Source organism: Cebus imitator, unplaced genomic scaffold, assembly GCF_001604975.1.
Source record: "Cebus imitator isolate Cc_AM_T3 unplaced genomic scaffold, Cebus_imitator-1.0 Scaffold106, whole genome shotgun sequence".
Lineage (NCBI taxonomy): Eukaryota > Metazoa > Chordata > Mammalia > Primates > Cebidae > Cebus > Cebus imitator.
Window position 1 is genome coordinate 5,828,650 of NW_016107421.1, and position 20,204 is coordinate 5,848,853.

Here is a 20,204-nt window from a genome sequence, read left to right on the forward strand (position 1 = left end):
TTTTTTTGTATTTTTAGTAGAGACAGTATTTCACCATGTTGGCCAGGCTGGTCTTGAACCCCTGACCTCGTGATCCACCAGCCTCGGTCTCCTAAAGTGCTGGGATTACAGGCGTGAGCCACCGTGCCCAGCCTCTACTCTTTTTTTTTAGACACAGTCTTGCTAGTCTATTGCTCAGGCTGGAGTGCAGTGATGTGATTGGCTCGCTGCAACCTCTGCCTCCTGGATTCAAGAGATTCTCCTGCCTTAGCCTCCTGAGTAGCTGGGATTATATGCATGCATCACCACGCTCAGATAATTTTTGTATTTTTAGTAGAGATGGGCTTTCCCCATGTTGGCCAGGCTGGTCTCAACCTCCCAACCTCAGGGCGTATCAGGTGATACGCCCTCCTTGGCCTCTGAAGTGCTGAGGAATTGTAGGTGTGAGCCGCCGCACCTGCCCCTATTCTTGAAGACTATCCCCAGGTGACAATCCCAGCAGTGTCTTTCTACTGCAGCAGGATTAGAGCCAATCGAATAGCCATCAAATTCGCTGTGAAAACACATCACCTTCTTGTACTTGCTGCCCTAAGGAAAACGTGCAATAGAAGAATCTTTCAGAACACCACGTCATTTTTTTCTAAACAAAGTCGCATGAAACAAAGCACTTTTTTACATATGTGAAAGGAAGCATTGACAGGATTTTCCATACTCAATAATGAATAAGTACCCCAAGAACTGTATTTATTTCCGTGAATCTTTATTGAGTGATATTTAACTCAAGTCCAGTGAGCCTGGGTGGTCCTGCAATGAATGCTCACACAGAGATACATTGTATTACTTAGGGTATTAATAAATTGGCTTTATTAGCCTTATTGCTGACTTAATTTTTAAAAGAAAAAACTCAAACTAAATCAATAACCTGAGTATTATTTCCTAAATTGATGACATTTTCATTTGGGTTTTAATTCAGCAAATCCCCCTCCTCAAAAGAGAAATGTTGTCACTTCCCCAGCTAACTTGCAGGTGGCGTTGGAAACGCTGCTAAATGTCACTGTGCCTCATTTTCTCCTATTTATGAAAGCAGTCACTGCCCAGGTAATGATTCTGAGGGACTGACAGTACAACACAAGACAGATACTCCAAATTCCATTAACAAAGGTTTTCTCCAGCAGCCATCAGTACCAGACTCCAGCACTTCAATTCATTGTTAAAGGGTTTTAAAGTAGAAAAGATATGCTGTGAAGAAAGCGTATCCATACTGTTGAACTGAGCTGTTGGTTCCGACAGGCCCAGGGCGGGCTGGGCGTCTCAGGTGAAATCCTCCATGCCCATCTCCGCAGGGCGGCTGGGCGTCTCGGGTGAAATCCTCCATGCCCGTCTCCCCAGGCAGAGGTGAGCCTGCAACCCAACTTGCACTCCCCTCCCGAAGCGTGCCCGGGGCCTCTGGTCCTCAGGGCTATACTGAGCCCTGCGCTGCTCAGGACCAAAGCGGAGCTGTTTTTCTTTCAAATTAAACTCTGAACTCTCTCTGCTGGAGAGAGAGACAGAAAGAGACACACCGACAGAGCCAGAGAATGACACAGGAGCCTGCGGCAGGCAGAGAGACAGAAAGACAGAGAGACTGGGGTGGTGAAACAGGCTACCAGGCAGCTCCTCTACTAGTAGCAAAAGCCCTCCCCACCTGGGAAGGGGGAGATGTGGCCATCTGGGTCCTTAGACCCACACAGGGTTGGTAAAAGAGCAACGGATCGCTGCTGTCACTGAGCGAAGAAGCCAGGGAAAGGCCCGTTCTGGAAAAACAGGCCCTTTTCATCAGTGAAGCCCCAGGAAGGGCCGCGCCCCAGCAGGGGCAGGATGTCTGGGGGCCTGGCTTCTCTTTCTCTCGTTCCTTAAATTTGTATTTGAGAATTATAAAGAAAGGGATCAGGAAAGCTATTTTGCTGCGCTGGAGGAGCCAGGGGCCTTCCCAGCACGGAGGAAGGAGGGCGGTCAGGCCGGGTGGGGCTGGGTGCGGTGGCTCTGCAGAACCTTTAGTCATCGGACTGTGGGGCCGCGGGTCCAGGGCGCAGGCACAAAGTCACGTGCCTGCGAGGGCCCGCTCCTAGGCGTTCTGCCTTCCTTGACATACTGTTGGGAAAACGGCACCTAGAACGGCCAGAGCCAGGGCCCGCGGACAGGGGCGCGAATGGCCGGCTCTCTGCCGTCCTCGGGTTTCCCAAGGCGGTGGTCGCGACCCGCGGGCCCCACCTCGCGGCACGCCTGGCTGGCTGGAGGAGCAGCAGAGACCGAGCGCTCTCCGGCCTCGGGTTCAACTCCAGTAAAAGGGCCCAGCCCGCCCTTGATCACGCAGCTTGCCTGAGAGCCGGCTCAGGCCCGGGCCTAATTGAGCCCGGGTCACCCGGGAATAGGTTCAAAGGCATCAAAGCCGTAAACCACCTCCAGGCCCAGAGCCAGCGCGGCCTGGCAAACAAAGAGCCCCCAAACCACTTCAAACGCGCTCGCGCTCGGAGTCCAGATGGCTCGGGGCCGGGGTCGGTGCTGTCGCTCGCCGAGGCCGGGCCCCACACTCCAGCCACTCTGCGAGCTCCTGCCCGGAGCTGCCCGTGGGCGCCCAGCGCAGCGGAGGCCGGGCCGGGGCAGCCTCGTGCAGCTCCCCGAGCGCCCTCCGTCCTCTGCTGACCCGCGCAGCCAAGGCGGAGCACTGAGGCTGGGGCCGCCAGCAGGCGCCCCAACCCGCGCCTAGCACCCCGGGCAGGGCCAGGCAGGCGGGCGCGCCGGGCACCCGGCGCTCCCGCAGAGGCTCGCTGTGGCGTTGTTTTAAGGCAGTTAGAAGGAAGGTTCGGGAAGGGCGTCGGGCCGGGGCTCCCCAGCAAGCCCTGGTGAGAAACGGTCCCCGACACGCACGCTGGCCCGAGGGGTGGCATCTCTGCGGATCTCGGCGGCACGTCTTTGGGCACGGGCGTCTCCAGGCGTCCTGGGCTGTCCTCACGTTGGCGGTCGGGGCACAGAGACCGCTGCCCGCGCAGCTCTCCAGACCCCAGGCCTGAGCGTGCGGCCCGTGGTGCAGACTCGCGCTCGGGGCGGCCAAGACCCACACAGGTCTAGGAGGCTCCGGCTGTGTCCGTATTTTCGGGGAGCGCATCTGGGGCTGGACTAGCCTCTCGAGCCCCTCACGCCCAGAGAGAGACCCCTCCCCACCCGCCAAGGCCCAGTGGGGGCCGATTTCCACGCTAAGGCGCAGACAAAGCCAGGCTTGGCCAGGCCTAGGCTGGGGCGGCCGGAGAGTGGCCCGCGCTCGGGGTGGGGGAGCTGGTGGCGGGCGAGGACCCGGCCCCCGGGATGCCCTCCGCGGCCGGGGCCGAAGAGGGAGGCAAAACTGAAAGTGCCGCGCCGGGGGGCGGGGGCGGCCGGCGAAGGCCCCAGAGCTTGCCCTGCCCCCGGCCACCGCGGCCAATCAGCGCGCCGCCCTCGCTCCTGACAACTATTTAGCAACCCAGCCCGGCTAGAGTTTCCAAAAAAGTTAGAATAACTTCCTCTCCCGGAGACCTCGGTTTTGCACAAGCCGGCCTTGAAACCAGAGCCTTTCCAGCAACTCCGAGAGCGTGTGCTCGGCGACCGCGGGCTTGGCCAGCGGCGCGCGCTCGGCGCCCCGGCGCCCCCAGCCCCACGCGCGCCGGGCGGGCGCCATGGAGGAGGGCTCCAGCTCGCCCGTGTCCCCCGTGGACAGCCTGGGCACCAGCGAGGAGGAGCTCGAGAGGCAGCCCAAGCGCTTCGGCCGGAAGCGGCGCTACAGCAAGAAGTCGAGCGAAGATGGCAGCCCGACCCCGGGCAAGCGCGGCAAGAAGGGCAGCCCCAGCGCGCAGTCCTTCGAGGAGCTGCAGAGCCAGCGCATCCTGGCCAACGTGCGCGAGCGCCAGCGCACCCAATCGCTCAACGAGGCCTTCGCGGCGCTGCGCAAGATCATCCCCACGCTGCCCTCTGACAAGCTGAGCAAGATCCAGACGCTCAAGCTGGCCGCCAGGTACATAGACTTCCTCTACCAGGTCCTGCAGAGCGACGAGATGGACAATAAGATGACCAGCTGCAGCTACGTGGCCCACGAGCGCCTCAGCTACGCCTTCTCCGTGTGGCGCATGGAGGGCGCGTGGTCCATGTCCGCCTCCCACTAGCGCCGCGCCACCCCCCTCCGGACCGGCGCGCCAGGGTAGGTGCTGCTCGCGCGACGGGCGCCCTCCGTTGCGGGGGGCGAAAGGGGGGCGGGAGGGGCGCGGGGGCCGGGGCCTGCGCGTGTCTCCTCGGGGAGGCCCCGCGGGCCGAGGCGGCGTGGTTGCGGTGCGCTTTTCCTCCGAGCGACGGACGGCGGGCGGGCGGGACGCTCCCAGTCCCAGGGACACCCCCGAGGGCCTTTGCAAACTTCCACGTGAGGGTGTCAGTTGGGAAACGAACCGTCGGACCGCAGACTCCCCCGGCAAGGCCCGAAGGCACTTAGACGGTTGCATTTTCCATTCTCGGTGGTGTGCGGGTGTCCGTGGTTGGCGGTGGAAGGAGCGGGCATCAGAACAACCTCCTGGGGCAGGCCGGGGACCTGGAGATGGGGACCCGCTGCCCTTTGCGTCGCCGTAGCGCGGGCCGCTAGCGAAGCTGCCCGAGCCGGGTCGTGCCGGGCAAATGGCTTCGCTCTCTTCCCGGACAGGGGCTGAGCGCGTTCGTCGGGCGGACACGCATCTCCCCAGCTGCTAGCGCCTGCGGTCCGGGCCGTCGGCGCCCTGGCTGACCCTGTGGGCGTGGAGGCGCGGGCCTGAGGCTCCACGGTTTGTCTAGGGAGGACTGGGGGAAACTGCCCAGCGCTTCGGGGCCGGAGCAGCCGCAGGGCGGGGAGTGCGGGAGAAGGGCCCTGGGCGGAGGGCGCAGAGCCCGAAGCTCGGAGGCTGGAGGGTGGGGGTGGGGGTTCGGACGCAGCCGCGCGGAGCCCAAGGCGGTCGGCAGGCAGGTGGAGCCGACCTCCGAGCTGGGAGCCCCGGGTCCCAGCCTTGGCCGTGGAGTGCCCGGGAGGGGCCCCGCTCGTGCTGCGTCCTGGGTCCAGCCCCGCAGGGTGCGCGAGGGGTCCAGGCTGGGAAACAGATCTGGGGCACAGGGAGGCGGTGTGCGCCGGGCCCTGCGCGAGGAGAAGGCTCCTGGGACACAGCTGCCAGGAGCACTCGGAGCTCTGGTTTCCTCTGGAAGAGCGATTAGGGCGTCCTGCACCGGTTCCTTTTCACCAGACACCTTCCAAGTCCCTTCAGACAGGCTTGAGCCACGGAGGCGCCGTCCTTTCTCCGAGGCTCTGTGAGCAGGCGAGCCCCTCTCCCACCCGCCATCCAGGGCAATGGAGGGGTACAGGGTTCTTTTCGTGGGGGCCGCGTTAAATATCCTTCCTACTTAGTATGTTGTAGTCCCTCGCACGTCTTGCGATGCTTTTATAAAAGTCTCTACTTCGCACAGAAGGAATTTAGATTAATCAAGAGCACCCGGCCGCCTATTCTCCCAAACATATCTATTTCTTTTTTATGTGGTTCTGTAATATCTGCGAATGTTGTTGCTGAGGCCACGAAAAGCTGATCTAGCACAGGTGGGTTTTATTTTCTTTTTTAAAGCTTTTATTTCGGTGTCTGAAAATCCTTTCGATGAAAGAGCCTCCTGACATAGTGATAATTTTATAGTTTTTAAAAAAGAATTTTCAACAGAAAATAACTTGTGGGAATCTTCTCCTGTCTTTGTCAAAAACAGATGGAAAGTGTCTCAATCACGTATTTCTCTAGGAACGTTTGGATTGGCTTGAGTACTAAATGCTACAGTGGGGTAATACATTAATTCTGGTTTTTGCTGCCTAAATAATGAGCTTCCATTAGTTATTTCCATTTATGCTTTACCTCATTCATGGTTTACAGCACATCTGAAATAAGAACAAACAGATGAGGAATATCATCTTTTTTAAAACACACACGTTGAGCCTTGTTTAAGGAAAATGTCATTGGAATGATCGTGAAGACTACCCTCCAGAAAATTACTGAAAACAAATACTAGCAGATATAATGCTGCTAGAATTTAGTAGAAACATTTAAAATTCATTTAAAAATAATTGCACTCCTCAAAACTTTGAGAATCAGTAATAGGTGACCATTAAAGATTATAGAAAAATAAGATGCAATACATGTAATAAGTAAAAACAGTGCTAAGAACTTGTTTGGAAAAAAGCCCTTCAAAATGTAATAGGTAATCACACAGTTAGTGGGAGAGCCGATGATCTATATGGAGCCTATTTATTTTTATTTTTACGTACTGGACTGTAAGTGAATAGTTCAGACTAGTTAGTTTCTTGAAACAGATACTCTAAAAGAACAGAAGAGAAACATGAACATTTTTTCTACCCGAATGATTCTGGACACACCTTGGTTTTACTTATCGGGCATGTCAGCCCAACATCTTGTCATTCTTTTTGTTTTAAACTCATTATTCCCTATAAGCATCAATACAATTATAACTGGTGTGATTTCCTGAAAATGGTGCTAAACAGTATTTGCTGTTTATTTGTAGCGTTTCTACGAAACATTTATTATATGCATCAGCAAAAAATCTCTAGACCTTTCAGTAAATTGTATGTGATTTTAATGTTTGATGCGGAATGTTTTCATGTATATGAAGAAAACTGTGTCTAGACTAACAGCAACAGCAGCACGAAGCCTAAATTGTCCTTTGATATGAAGAGAAACGTAGGAGATGGTGGAGTGCGGCTGGTGCTGATATCTAACCTGCCTTTCTTCTTCGGCCTGGTATTTAAAAGCACAATTAGACAATAAATCAGGTGTCTTTGGCCAGTCAGTTGGATTCATCGAATGGAAAAATCTCAAAAGGCGTTTTTAGTATTGTCATGGAATGCCTGCGCCTTCGGAGCAGGGTCTGGGCCACCTGGCTTGGAGGGTGGGGGAAGGCGACCATTACTTATCAGACCTTCGTCTTGTTCCCTGCTGTGTGGTTAAAGAAAACTTCTCTAACTTCTGCAAAGTGTGTGCAAAGGTTTTCAACAGGTTCCCTTACTCAACAAACTTTTTTTTTTTTTCTGAGAAGTTTCAGCTACTTTGAAGAAATTGCATGACCCCTTCACTATCTAATATACATTAGCCTTTTCCTCCCTCCTGAAAATGTAATTCTCAAAGGTGTTAACTACTGTATCCTGGATACTAGAAAATCAATTCTTCGTGGAGAAGAACAGAAATGCAGAATTCCAGGGGAGCTTCTGCTTGCTTAGAAGAAACAGAATGAAAGGTGGAGCTCCCTGGAATATAAGCAACATTTTGTTACAAAATGCCCATCAGTAAGATCTGATGTGGGGATTTGACCTGTAAATGTGTGTCTTGTCCCCTTCAATGCCAGCAGTCCTTCCTTCATCAGGGAAGTCTTGCTCCTCCTCTTGCTGGAGAGGGACTTCCTCGGATTTCTGGGGCTGTTTGGGGTCATTTGAGATAGAATTCTTCATTGAGGTTTTCTGAAACTCATATTTTCAGACAGATCTTGATCTGAACCATGTTTCCATCATTCTTGCTTTGCTCTCTACTGGGTAGACGGCACAGATGCTGGATTCCTTTTGCCTGGCCAGAAACAAAAAAAAAAAAAATTAAAGAAAAAACCACACACATAAAGTAAACTTCTTTCTGAGCGGAGCACTATAACTCATAACTTTAGTTTAAATCTGGGCTTAAAAAAAACAAATATTTTAATAAGCCAATTTTAAAGGCTGAACTTTTATGACAGTTTTTAAGCTTAGTATTTATATTAATCTATTCTCACTGGTGTCTTTAAAAACCCTGTGAATGCATGCTGGAATGTCTGTGTGTGTTTGTGTCTTTTCCTGGGAAAGGATAAATGTGCTGCAAAAAGCAAACCAAATGCAGCACTCTCTGCTAGCAGAGTTCACAAATGAGGCAATAAAATTCAAAGAAGAGATGAATAAGTTACTGTAGCCAAGGAATGGAAAGCCATAAAGGAGAAACAGAATCTAATAGATAGGGACATGGATGTTTTCAAAAGGAAAGCCAAGACGAAACACTAAAAACAGAAACTGATTAAAAGATATTCCACATGGTCACCTGAGTCTTCATGTGATAAAACTGCATAGCGCTAAACACACACACACACACACACACACACACACACACACACACACACACGAGTGCATGTAAAACTGGTGGAATCTGAATAAGGTCTGGGCCCGATAATGACACCAGTTTCCTGGCTATGATAATTGTACTGCAGTTTTGCACGATGTCATCACTGGAGGAAAGGAGTGAAGATATGAGAATCTCTGTATAATATTTCTTGCAACTTCATGTGAATCGCCAATTATCTCAAAATTAAAATAAAGAAGATATTCCACAAAATAGTAAATCTCTATATTTAGATAAGCAAATAATCTAAGAAATTACTACTAAGCTTTATCTCAGAGTAATAAACTAAAAATATGACTTGAGCAAAACTCCACACTTTTTTTTCTGATGATATTTGAGGAATCTCATTATATTTCCAGTATATAACTCATTAGAAGTGGTTCCTTATAGGTCTTAAATAAAGAGTTGTATTCCAGAAATATGAAAGGAGAAATACCAATTACAATAGCAATACATTTATTCTGATACCAATAAATAAAATATTTTACAAAGAAATTTTGGGAAATATCTACCTTAAACCAGTTCCCTGTGTTACAGTTGCTTTTTAAGATACTAATTTTATATTAACTTTCTTTAAGCATACACACAGAATTCGAAAGCCAGCGACTTATAAAAATTATTCACCAAGAAGTACAGAGATTGAAGTTTTAGTATTTGGAGCCATACGCAGTGAGAGGGAGAGGACCTAGCAGACGAGACACATACACACACACACACACACACACACACACACACACACGAGAGAGAGAGAGAGAGAGAGAGAGAGAGAGAGAGAGGGGAGCTCAAACCCTAAGCCCAGTTATAGTTATTTTAAACTAATAATTGCTTTAGAAACATATTTTGTGTTTTTGTTTGGGAGAAAACCTTTGAATGAGTTCAGTGATATTAAACTCCGCCTTATCTTTGAATGAGTTTAGTGATATTAAACTCCGCCTTACCTGAATGCTGATTTCCAAGTGAGAGCTGCAGGATTAAGAAGGTGAGTTTTAAGCTGCTGTAAACTGAGGCACAGGGGGATTCTCTTCCGTGATGATTGATGGTTGCAAAAGCAGACTTGGATCCGAAATTGGAAAAGCCAGCACGTAATTTGATTCCAACATGAGGGAAGATTTTTAGTTTTTAGTTCAAAATAGAGTCATTTTGAACACAAATGGTATGGGACATGCTTCAGATGTCTGGGCAGTTTCATCCACACTGCAGTGTTTGGAATAATAGGACCACCCTGTGATCATGAGGATAAGAGAGCGTCACTGTGAGCCCTCTGCGGTGTCTGCCAGGGCCGCCACTCACTGAGCAGTTGCCATCGTCACATTGTTTTCCTCTCTTATTCGGCCAGGGGAAGACGCAGATGACCCAGCTTCTGTGGAAGCCTCATGTAAAGCTATAATTTGACTTCTCAGATCCTAAGAGTGTTGCCTTTAAAACTGGGCACATCTTTCTTTAGTTCAGAATTTTCCCTTCACTGAAATGAAAGACAGGGCTGAACTCAAAGAGCTTTCAGTTATCAAATTCAGTTATCCTGGAAAATTCTCCTGTCTTTTTAGTTCACATTCTGCCTTTAACAGAATAGCCATCAGCATCTTCTGGGAGGAAATGGGAGATTTCGTTATGTGGTCAGGCATTAGATTCCTGTTTCTCACGGTCTGATTCGATGGGCAGTTCACCTCTGTGTTTCTGGATGTGCAGGTCTGGTGTGTGACTGACAGAAAAGATTTGGGCAAAGCCCTGGATTTTTACTGACCTTCCACCTTGACCAAACATCACAGCCCACCCTGTGGCTGAGGTTTGTGGTGTGGTCACAGCAGAACCTTTCCGGAGCGCCAGGCAGGGCAACTCCTCCCCAGGCAAGGCCAGGGCAGCCTTTTAGCCTCTTGCTGTGAGAGGGGAGGGTGAGAGATCCTGTTGCTGTCTTCCCCGTGGGGAAAAACATGTTGAAACTTTCATCATGACTACTGTTTTTCTATTGCTATAAAGTCAAAATGCCACCGTAGCGTTTTTGTTAAGTCTCTGCAAATAGACGCCTCTGAAGGGTTGAGGGATTTCAGCCTGCTTCCGAGGTGGGGGTTCCCTGAGGGACAGCTTGGAGCATGAACGACCCCCTAAAAGAAAACACAGGCCAGTCATGTACAATCCCGAGCTCTGCCGCCCTGGCGGCTTTGTCTGTCTACTTCGAATTAGCATTCTGTATGTGAAAAGCAAGCAGCCAGCGTTTTCTTGTCATCATGAGATCTGGAAGCACCGTTTTCTTTCCCTCATCTCCGCTCTCTGAGTGGTTCCTGTGACCGGTGCGCAGAGGGTTCAGAGCCGCAAGCTGGCTGCCTGCGTAGACTCCCTGGACCTCTTACTTCTTCATTTCCACAACCCTGACTTTTCACTCCGCAGAAGAGTGCGCAGGCGTGAGCTAGCCTGCAGGCTTGGCAGAACCTATACCGACTGAGTCTCTTCCGGAAAGTTTGTGTGAACTTCAGATCTCAGTCTAAGGAGGTTGCTTTGTGTTGATACATAACAGAATAAGGCAGTTATCATGTCCTTGGGAAATGCCTAAAATGCTGCAAATTGGAAATAAAGGGAAAGGAAGGAGGCGAAGGCATAGTCTTCTTCTGCTATCAGGCATCCGGATGTCTCTGTTCACAACATTGGAGCTGACTGGGGAACCGCATCTTCACTGAGGATTAATTTTCCTGAAATCAAATAATCCCCAATTGTATACGACATATAGCCTGGTTTCTAACTGTTCAGCATCTTTAGAATATGGCCAGCCGCCTGGTTTTCTCTCTTTCATGATCATCTGCATGTGTAGCTGGGAAGCTAAGAGAGAAACGTGATCATTTCACGTTATTTTTTCTGTTTGGTGAGTATTTCTTCCCCGGCAAGCCTCTCGTACTGCTTCCCCCAACCCAGCGTCTGCTCTTATACATTCTTTAGCCGAAACGGCGTCTTTTAAAAAATGATTAACTGAAGTCCACACGAGCTTTCACTGTATAAAAAAGTAACAGAGGGAGAAGGATAAGTCTCCCACCAGGTCCCGTGATAGCTCAGTCACTCGTGGAGGACAAACACAGAATGACCGAGGACCCTCTGAGCGGAGCGCGTCTAGGGGCTCCGGAAGCCTTGTGCGGCCGTAGACATGTGCTTAGCTTCCGCCTCCGTGTGTGCTTGGCAACTTCCTCTCCTTCATGGGCTTGCGTTGCTATTTTCTAAAAGTATTGTTTCACCAGTACTAGAACAGGAATGCCCTAATCAGATATCTGTACCCTAAGAATCCCAAGGTGCCCTGTTTTCGTTGATTTCTCTCATGCAGAATGACCTGTTTCAACGATCCCCAAAGTCCCCAGGGGCCAAGCGGTGGGCAGAGGGGGTGCATCCAAGACTGGCATTTTATGGTCCCTGAGGTAGGGCTGGGAGAGAGCTTATCTTGAGGACCTGTCTTGTGTGACTGTGAAGCTGTTAACAGGGAGGGTCCACGTGGCCCATGCGAGCCGGCAGCATTGGAAGAGTAGAATTCACTGAAGGGCATTTTACTGGATGTTAAATTGTTGCTAATTCCAAAGCTTTCTTTCAGGCAATTTTTTTTTTTTTTGAGAATAGAGATTTTCTTCTAATTAAACAACAAGCAAAAGATGAGCACAGTTCCTCACCTCGTTGCTCATTTCAGTGTGGCTCGTTTTACTTCAGTTCACAAGTGAACAACGTCATGTAATTTCAGTGTTGAACAATATAGTTTCCATGTGTGTCCCCAGCAACTCTGTGTACATTAATCTATCATTTATAATTTATAACATGGAAAAGGTTGTTTTCTCGTGAAGGACAAAGTAAAAGACAGGATTAGAATGTGAATAGGCCAAGTGATACAGAAAGAATTTCTCGAGGGATCAGGGCCGTGGAGGGGATTCAGGTCCCCTAAGAATGGGTCTGTTTTGTATTTATCAACAGGTTTGTGTTGGGGCCGTGTGCCTCTCTCTGCTGCTGGCCGAGGGAGACCCAGCACCTCTTCCTCAGTGTCCCTCAGAGACCTGGAAGACAGCGGTTTTTCCGAAAAAGCACCCTTCTTGCCATTCCCAGAAAAAAATCACTGTAAAATTCCAGCAGGGCCGTCCACACTGCCGCAATAGAGGGACGCTGTCCCAGACACAGTGACTGGAAAAGAACCTCAGGTGCTTCCCCTCCTGTTTGCTCTGAGGCATCCACACAGCTCAGCAAAGTGCGCCAAAGAAGTCCCAGAGGAGGCTCTGCCTCTGAGGGGCCTGTGACAATCGCAGGTGCTTCAGATGCCAGAGAAAGCAGAGGTCCCCTGAGGAAGGTGGCCAGGGGGCCATCTGCTGTGCCTGGGGTCAAGGACTGCTGGAGGGGGCTTGGGTTGGCCTGGAGCTGTTCAGGCGAGGGGCACTCTGGGTGTGGTGCCCCTGCATGACGGGAGGGCCCTCCTGTGACAGAGGAGGGGAGCAAGAGGAAGGACGCCGCTGGCTGTTTGCATGTAGCCGCCCCAGCACCCTGGCCCTTCCCTGAGGCCGGGTGGGCCTTGGAGCTCTTCACCGAGGCTCAAGTCACCCATCAGGTCGTGCTGATGAATGTCTGAGCGTGAGCCCAGCGCAGCTCAGTGTTTGCCAAGGTTAAGGAAAGGAAGTGGCAACTCAGCATTGATTCCCTCCCCCTGGATTTAATAGCGATAGATGTAGCCGTGCAGTCAGGTACCATTTTAAAGGCCCGGCTCATCTACAGACGGCTTCCAGGAGAAGATCACGCCAGGCTGCCGCTGAGGTTTGCAGAGGAAGCAGAACCAGCCGTGTCTTCACCGAGAGAAGCCGAACGACCATCTTGTCTGTCTCGTAAAGCATCCTTCTGCTTGAGTGTCAGAGCTCTTTGAACAGCGATAAAATATTACATTGAGGCTGGGCGCAGTGGGATTACGCATGTAATCCCAGCACTTTGGGAGGCAGAGGCTGGCAGATCACCTAAGGTCAGGAGTTCAAAGCCAGCCTGGCCAACATGGTGAAACCCTGTCTCCACTAAAAATGCAAAAATTAGCCAGGTGCAGTGGCGCATGGCTGTAATCCCAGCTACTCAGGAGGCTGAGGCAGGAGAATCGCTTGAACCCTGGAGGCAGAGGTTGCAGTGAGCTGAGATCCTGCCACTGCGCTCCAGCCTGAGCGACAACACGAGACTTCATCACTCGGACAATCAGTTTGTGTTGTACCGTTTCCTGAAAGTTGCAATTATTGTTCAACGTTAATTACATAATTTTACTTTTTCTGAGCAGAAAGAGGAAAAGGGAGAGTGAGGAGACGGGAAGCGAAGCTGGTGCGCACTTCCGGCTCCGCTGGGCCTTCTGCTCGGTTCGTCACAATGGGAAACCATAATTAACTAATTCTGAGAACTTTTAAATGCGTGTGACTAGATGTGATCAGTGTGACTCTCTACAACGGATTTTGCAATGAATTTAAGTCACTGTTTCTGGAATAAATCATATGTGATTCTTCCCTTTAGTAAACTTTTGACGTGGTATTTTTCTAATTTGGGAAATTGTAATTAGGCAGAAACCAAAGCCTGCTGACTTTGTGAGACGCAGGCTAGCTCCCCAAGTGAATCTCTTGGGCAGAGCCCGTTGTCGTGTCTGGGGTACCCACAGGCAAGAATAAGACTTGACTGAAGTTAAACAAGGCATGGAGAGCTCTTTTCTGCTCGCCGCCTTGCAGTTTCCCATGTGGTCCTAGGCAAGTTGTGGCCTCACTGTGCCTCAGTTTCCCCATCTGTGAAATAATGGACTAAGTTTCTGATAGCCCTCTGGCTACCAGAATTCTAAGAGCCAATAGAACCCTATAATTCCACGGTTAGGTATATACCCCAAAACATTAAAAACAGTTGTTCAAACAAAAATTTATACATGAATATTCACAGCAATATTATTCACAATAGTCAAAGGAATCTAATTCAGCCATAAAAACAAATGAGGTCAGGCGCAGTGGCTCACGCCTGTAATCCCAGCACTTTGGGAGGCCAGGGGGGTCAGATCACCTGCGATCAGGAGTTCGAGACCAGCCAGGCCAACATGATGAAACCCCATCTCTACCAAAATTACAAAATTTAGCCGGGCATGGTGGCGGGTGCCTGTAATCCCAGCTACTTGGGAAGCTGAGGCAGAAGAATCACTTGAACCCGGGAGGCAGAGGTTGCAGTGAGCCGAGATCTCACCATTCCACTCCAGCCTGGGCAACAAGAGTGACACTCTGTCTGAAAGACAAATGAAGTATGATACGTGCTACAGCGTGGATGAACTTTGAAAACCTGATGCTAAGCTCAAGAAGCCAGATGACTATATATCGTGATATCTGGGATTTCATTTATATGAAATGTCCAAAATAAGCAAATCCGTACATACAGAAAGGAGACTGGAGGCTTCTCCGGATTCATGGGAGGGGTGTGGGGGTTGAGTGCTGAACAGGTATGGAATTTCTATTTGGAATAATACAGAACATTCTGGAACTAGATAGTGGTGATGCTTTCACAGCAAGGTGAAAGGACTTAATTCTACTATACTTTAAAAGTTCAAATGATAAATTTTATATGTATCTTACTACCATCACCAAAAAAAAAAAAAAATCCTCCTTCCCCGAACATGTGCAGCTCTGGTAACTGAGGTGCTCATTTGGGGGAGGAGGGGCTGAGGGCTAAGCGTTCACCCTTCCCTCACTTTTCAGAGACGTAATCCAGTTCATGCTCCTGCGTCGGTGCTTATCTGACGATTCTAGCTGTGCCTAGGAACATTTTCCTTTTGACATCTAGTTCTTAATGTGTTTACTCACACACGTGTGCGCACACACACACGAGTCAATTCTGCTGGCATGCTGTTTCTTTCGACTGCCTTCTGCTTTTTGTGACATGTCGATTATACCTCTCAAAGCCTCTCCATGGTAGACTGAGTTTGCTCTGGGGGCTGGAGCCAGAGAGGAATTAACCCCCAGGCTTGCAGTCAGCCCCTAGCTGAGAGCTGGGAGCATTTGCCACATCTGTAGTGGGGGCACCTGGGACCTGACAGAAGGACGCACAGAAATGGCCTGTGAGTGCACACCCCTCGCCTCCATCAGCGGGCCGTCCACAGTCCAGGGCTCACCAGGCCGCTCTGCAGACCACTTCAGGCTGGTTCTGGGCTCAGAGACCCTCAAGGGATTGCTGCCACTCTAGGGTGATGGGATTCCTGCTCTTTGTATGAGCAGGTGCTGCTCCCAGAAGACAGGGAGACGCCGGGAGGGTGGCACTAAATCGTTCAGCGCCGGTTGCTTGTTTTCCTTTGGTTGCTCATTTTTCTTTTGTTCCTCCCTGATCTGTGCACCCTTTGGGTGCTCCTCAGCCACCTGTGTTTGGGACACTGTCAAAGTCAACCACCGGAGAGGTTGGTTGCTCTCAGGGCTTCCTCAGCCATGACCCCATCCTGTTTCCTTTAAAGACATCATCACCTTGGTGGCGTTATGCAGTCAGATTCTGAGACTCTTCCAGAAACCCCAGAGATGGTGTTGGGCCGCAGGATTGTTTGAATTTTCAGCATCCAGACGGAGGGCTCAGGTAAACACAGAGCACATCCCAAAGGATCTCACGAGGGCGGAGTTGCCAAAGCAGACAAGAACTGTTCTGGGTGATGCTGCTGCTCCCCCCCTTCCCAGTCCCATTGCCAAGCAAAGAGAAAGCCACCAGTGGGGAGGGACAAAGGGAAAGAGATTTCCCAAAAGCCGCAGAGAGAGAGACGACTCCAGATGGAGGTGGGAGGACGGGACACTGGGGCCCTGGTGGCTTCTTAGTTAAGTTGTGCAGTAGGTTTGACACGAACGTGGGTCACCCTCGAGCCAGACACATCTTGGTCTCACGGCCCCATCCGTCACCGCCATAGGGGTTCTTCCCGCAGCTGCTGAGGCGCAGAGCCCAGCTGCTTTGATTCATGAGCGCATTATTCACATGTGCAGCACACTGCTTTTCCTGGGGGACGCTCTGCTCTCCTTTTTGGCCGCTTCTGCTTCTTGGCAACCACACTGGAGGCTCTACCACGTCCACCCCATGCTCTGCATGTCTGGGGGCACTGGAGCCCGTGAGCGCAGGGTAACTAGAAAGGGTATCTCCATCACCGATTTTCCAACTGACTTTCAGAAGCACCATTTGGATGCCCTGAGCCAGGCTGCACCCTTGGGCTCCCGGTAGGCAGTGTCCCTCCCTTGTCCCCTCCACTCCTCCTCCCAGTCCTTCTCGCTATCCCTGAAGGCCGGAACTTGGTGTCAGAGCATGCACGGAGTCAGCATTTTATCACACTTGCCACCACCTGACTGCTGGTGGACCCCATTTCAGCCCTCCCACCTATCCATGGTCTTGCTTTTCAAAGTTTCAGTTACACGCAGTCAACCGCAGTCCGAAGTTATTAAATGGAAAATTCTAGAAATAAACAATTGATAAGTTTTAACTTGCATCCCGTTCTGAGTATCTTGATGAAATCTTGAGCTGTCCTGCTCTGTCCCACCTGTCTCTTGGTCATCAGATGGAAAAAACATATAGTGTATGTAGGGTCCATACCATCCTTGGGTTCACCCATCCACTGGAGGTCTTGGTGTGTGTCCCTTTGGATAAGGGGCCTCCTGTAATTTTTTCCCACTGAGGTGCCGTGGTTCAGGCCAGTAGGGATGGTCACCCACAACTGTGGATGGAACACCACAGCCACACCATGGACGGAACACAGCGGAGCCATCATGCCACGTCTTAGAGGTCACAGACGTGAACACCCAGTGAGCTCGAGGCGTTTGCTGATGCCTTCCTAAAGCCGACCGTTGCGAGTCCAGCAATCATAAGGAAAAAAGCAAAAGAATAACTGGCTAAATTAAAATTCTGAACTTTCATATACCAAAAAACTACGACAACCAAAAATTTTAAAAGAACCAGAAAGAAAATATTTACAATTTATTTTGCAACGGGTTAATGTTCTTACTAGATAAAAGGGCCTTTACAAAAATGTAAAAAGACAATTACCTAGTAGAAAATATGGGCAAAAAATATAAATTCATAAAAGGAGAAATTCAGTTGGCTGGTAAACGCATGAAATGTTGTGCTTCAACAATAATCCAAGGAATTTGAAATAAAACAGGAAGATACTATTTTTTATGAAATTGGAAAAATATATAATTATAATCTCCAGTATTGAGGAAGGTTGGGGAACCAGGCCATCCATCCTATTTGCCAGAGGGAAGAAAACCTGCACAACTTTCCTAAAGGAGTTTTGATGGTAGATAAGGGAAGATCTAGGACTGGAAATGCCCTTTGCACGAACAATTCCACTTCTAGGACTTACCTTAGGTGACTAATGGCAGAGCTGCCTAGCAACAAAGACATTTCCTATCTGTTTCATTCACGTTAGTGGGAAATTGAAATGTCATGGTTGGATAAGGCCTGCTTTGTCCGCATGCTGGAGCACTATACAGCCCGCAAGTGCGTGTTGTCAGCGGATGTTCGATAACGTGATGGCCGTGATGTGTGACGGAGCAGGTCATACAATCTCAGGTTGGAGAATCAAAGTGTGCATGCACGTGTGGGTGTGTTTGTCCTGAGACAGGGCGAGAATGAATGTTTCTGGACCATAGGTTGATGAAAGAGCTTCCTTTCATTCCTATGGTTTTTTAAAAATTATTGCTAGATTTTCTACAAATGCCCTGTATTACTTCTGCAGTCTGAGAACACAAATGCAGAGGTGCCCAGTGCTTTGTAAAGATAGTGTGGAGGGCACAGGCTCACCCACCCTCCCTCCAGAAAAGGGCATCTACCCCCAGTCCCCTCATAAGGTGGTGCCGTGAAGACAGCGTTGCCTCCCCCTGGGAATGTCCTCACCGGGACTCCCACTCGCAGTTACGATGGAGGTTCTCACTGAAGGAATAGAAAAGGCTGACAAAATCTACTTTTGTACCTTCTGCACTCTACACTGAAGACACCCGTCCATCATTTTCACAGGATGCCTTCATGTTAGGATAATTTGGAAGGCTGCGTCTGGATGTGTCAGTGTGGCTCCCCGATGGAGCTGACAGCGTCCTTTGCAGTGAGGGCTGAGCGGTCCCAGATCTCCCGGCTGGCCCTTACCCTCTGGGCACGTCCTGAATGGCACCTCATGCTGGGACACCACGCTCATCCCCATGCTCTTCTAGATGTCAGCATCCTCGTTTCTTCTGCCTTTTTTTTTGGTTACTCCTCTCTATGTATTTGGGGATATCTGTTCTTACCGTCCACCACTTCAGCTTTGTGGAAGCAAGTGGGGAAAAGCCACCGTGAGCTCCTCAGCTATTCCCTGAACTCAGAGTGAGAAGAGGTGCTTTGACCCCAACTCAGTCAACGGAGCTAGAAAAAGCACCCCCCTCCTTTTTTTTTTTTTTTTTTTAGCTACTAGAGACGTTTTATTCACTTTTTACCAGGATCAAAAATGAAAACCACGCGTCCCCCTGGCCTTGCTGATGAATGACAAATGTATGGGACTGAAGAGAGGCTGGGGTAGCGTGGCCACCCCCTGCCCGGGCATCCCTGCATGCCCGCTTCCCCAGAACTGTGGCCCTGCTGTTAGCAGCCTGGTCTTGAGGGGGGAAGCACCATGCCGCACAGCCCCGGAGGCTGGAGACCAACCAGGCGCGGAATCTCTCGTTTCCTTTCAGATTCTTCACCATAATCTAATGTTTGTTAAGCCTCTCTTCCCTTACACCCTGGGCTACATTTGACGCATATTTCTGGCAAATTCTGGGACCACCCTTGCCAGATGAGCAAATCCTTTTCAGAGAGATGACTGAAATATTTGTAAGTTTCCATCAGCATGAGGGGAAGGGGTCGGAGGTGCGGGGGCGGGGGACCTCCCCGGCTGTGCTCTGCGTCCTCTCTGCTCCACATGATGCCCCAAGCACGCGACTGTGAGCGGTGATGGGCGCCTGGTACTTGGCTGGAAGACACAGATGCTCACTGCTGTGGAGACATGAAGAAACCAAGAGGTTAACGGCCAGGGTTAGTCCCCTCCGCGGGCCTCCTGCATGAATCAGAGCCGACTGGGAGCAGGAGTGACTCAGAGCCATGGCTTTTTGTCTTCTGCCTGTGCAAATAAACAGTGCAGGAAGGTTTGAATGGGCCAGGCCTGGAGCAGAGAGCAGGGCTGGAGGCGGCTCCCAGTTCCAGGGAGCGCCCCACGTGGCCCCCAGGCCAGCTCAGCCTGGGGAGGGGAGAGCTAAGGGCACCAGGCAGCCCACCCGCCTGGCCAAGGCCAGTGGGACAGGGGCGGAGAGGCTGGTATCCCCAGAGCGTAGGGGGAGGGGGGTAGGGGTGGGAGGGCATGGGGGCCTTAGCTTGCTCTGTGGGGACACTGCCCTGGGGTCCACTTGGCACAGGCACCCACCAGGCCTGCACCCCATGCCTTGCACCCTGCCCCTGGGAAACACCCTCGGGGCTGCCCCTCTCTGAGCACCTGTGAGGGGTCCTCAGAGTTGTCCTCTCCTTAGGGCCCCCGGAAAGTCCAGAGTCGGAGGTGCATGGCTGGGCCAGGCCTGGAGACCCACCCGGGAGCAGAGAGCTCCAGAAGGCCCGCAGGGGGGACCCGGAGGATGCACCCACTGCGAGGCTCAGCTGAGGGCATAGACAGCAGTGGGCAGAGCCAGGAAGTGAACCCAGCGAGTCTGTTGTCTAAAATATGAGATTTTTCCCTCCATGCCAAGTACAACCCCATCCTACTGAGTTGGGTCATTACGTCTGGGGCTCTCTGCTTCAAATGATGGCACACAGGGACCTCCCACAACACAGGGAGTACCTCAGAGAGTGAGGGGGGGCCTGGATGCGGCCGGGCATCTGCCAGTGTTCCATGGGAGACAGGGTAGCTTCAGCCTGGGCATGGGAGCCTCCAGGTCCAGAAGTGGCAGATCAAACCCCTGCCCCACACACGTCACCCACCTGGCGTCTCCCGGCCTTGGGTGCCCAGCCTCAGGCCTGCAGGGTGAGTCTTTGAATTTGCAGGTCCAGGGCCAGCTGTGCTGTCTA

The 20,204-nt window shown here is 50.9% G+C and overlaps 2 protein-coding genes across 2 annotated transcripts in view; one reads left to right on the forward strand and one right to left on the reverse strand.

The window, feature by feature from the left end:
* Nucleotides 1-1,582: 1,582 nt before the first annotated feature.
* Nucleotides 1,583-3,436, reverse strand: LOC108310624. The gene has a single exon (XM_017537672.2). It carries the CDS (start codon nt 3,122-3,124, stop codon nt 2,471-2,473), a length of 654 nt encoding a protein of 217 aa, XP_017393161.2. The 5' UTR covers nt 3,125-3,436; the 3' UTR covers nt 1,583-2,470.
* A 49-nt stretch (nt 3,437-3,485) lies between these two features.
* TWIST2 (twist family bHLH transcription factor 2) overlaps nt 3,486-20,204 on the forward strand; it is a 63,783-nt gene continuing 47,064 nt past the window's right edge. The window contains exon 1 of the mRNA XM_017537826.2: nt 3,486-4,186. Within this exon, the coding sequence (XP_017393315.1) occupies nt 3,669-4,151 (483 nt within the window). The 5' untranslated portion in view covers nt 3,486-3,668 and the 3' untranslated portion in view covers nt 4,152-4,186. The remainder of the gene's footprint in view (nt 4,187-20,204) is intronic.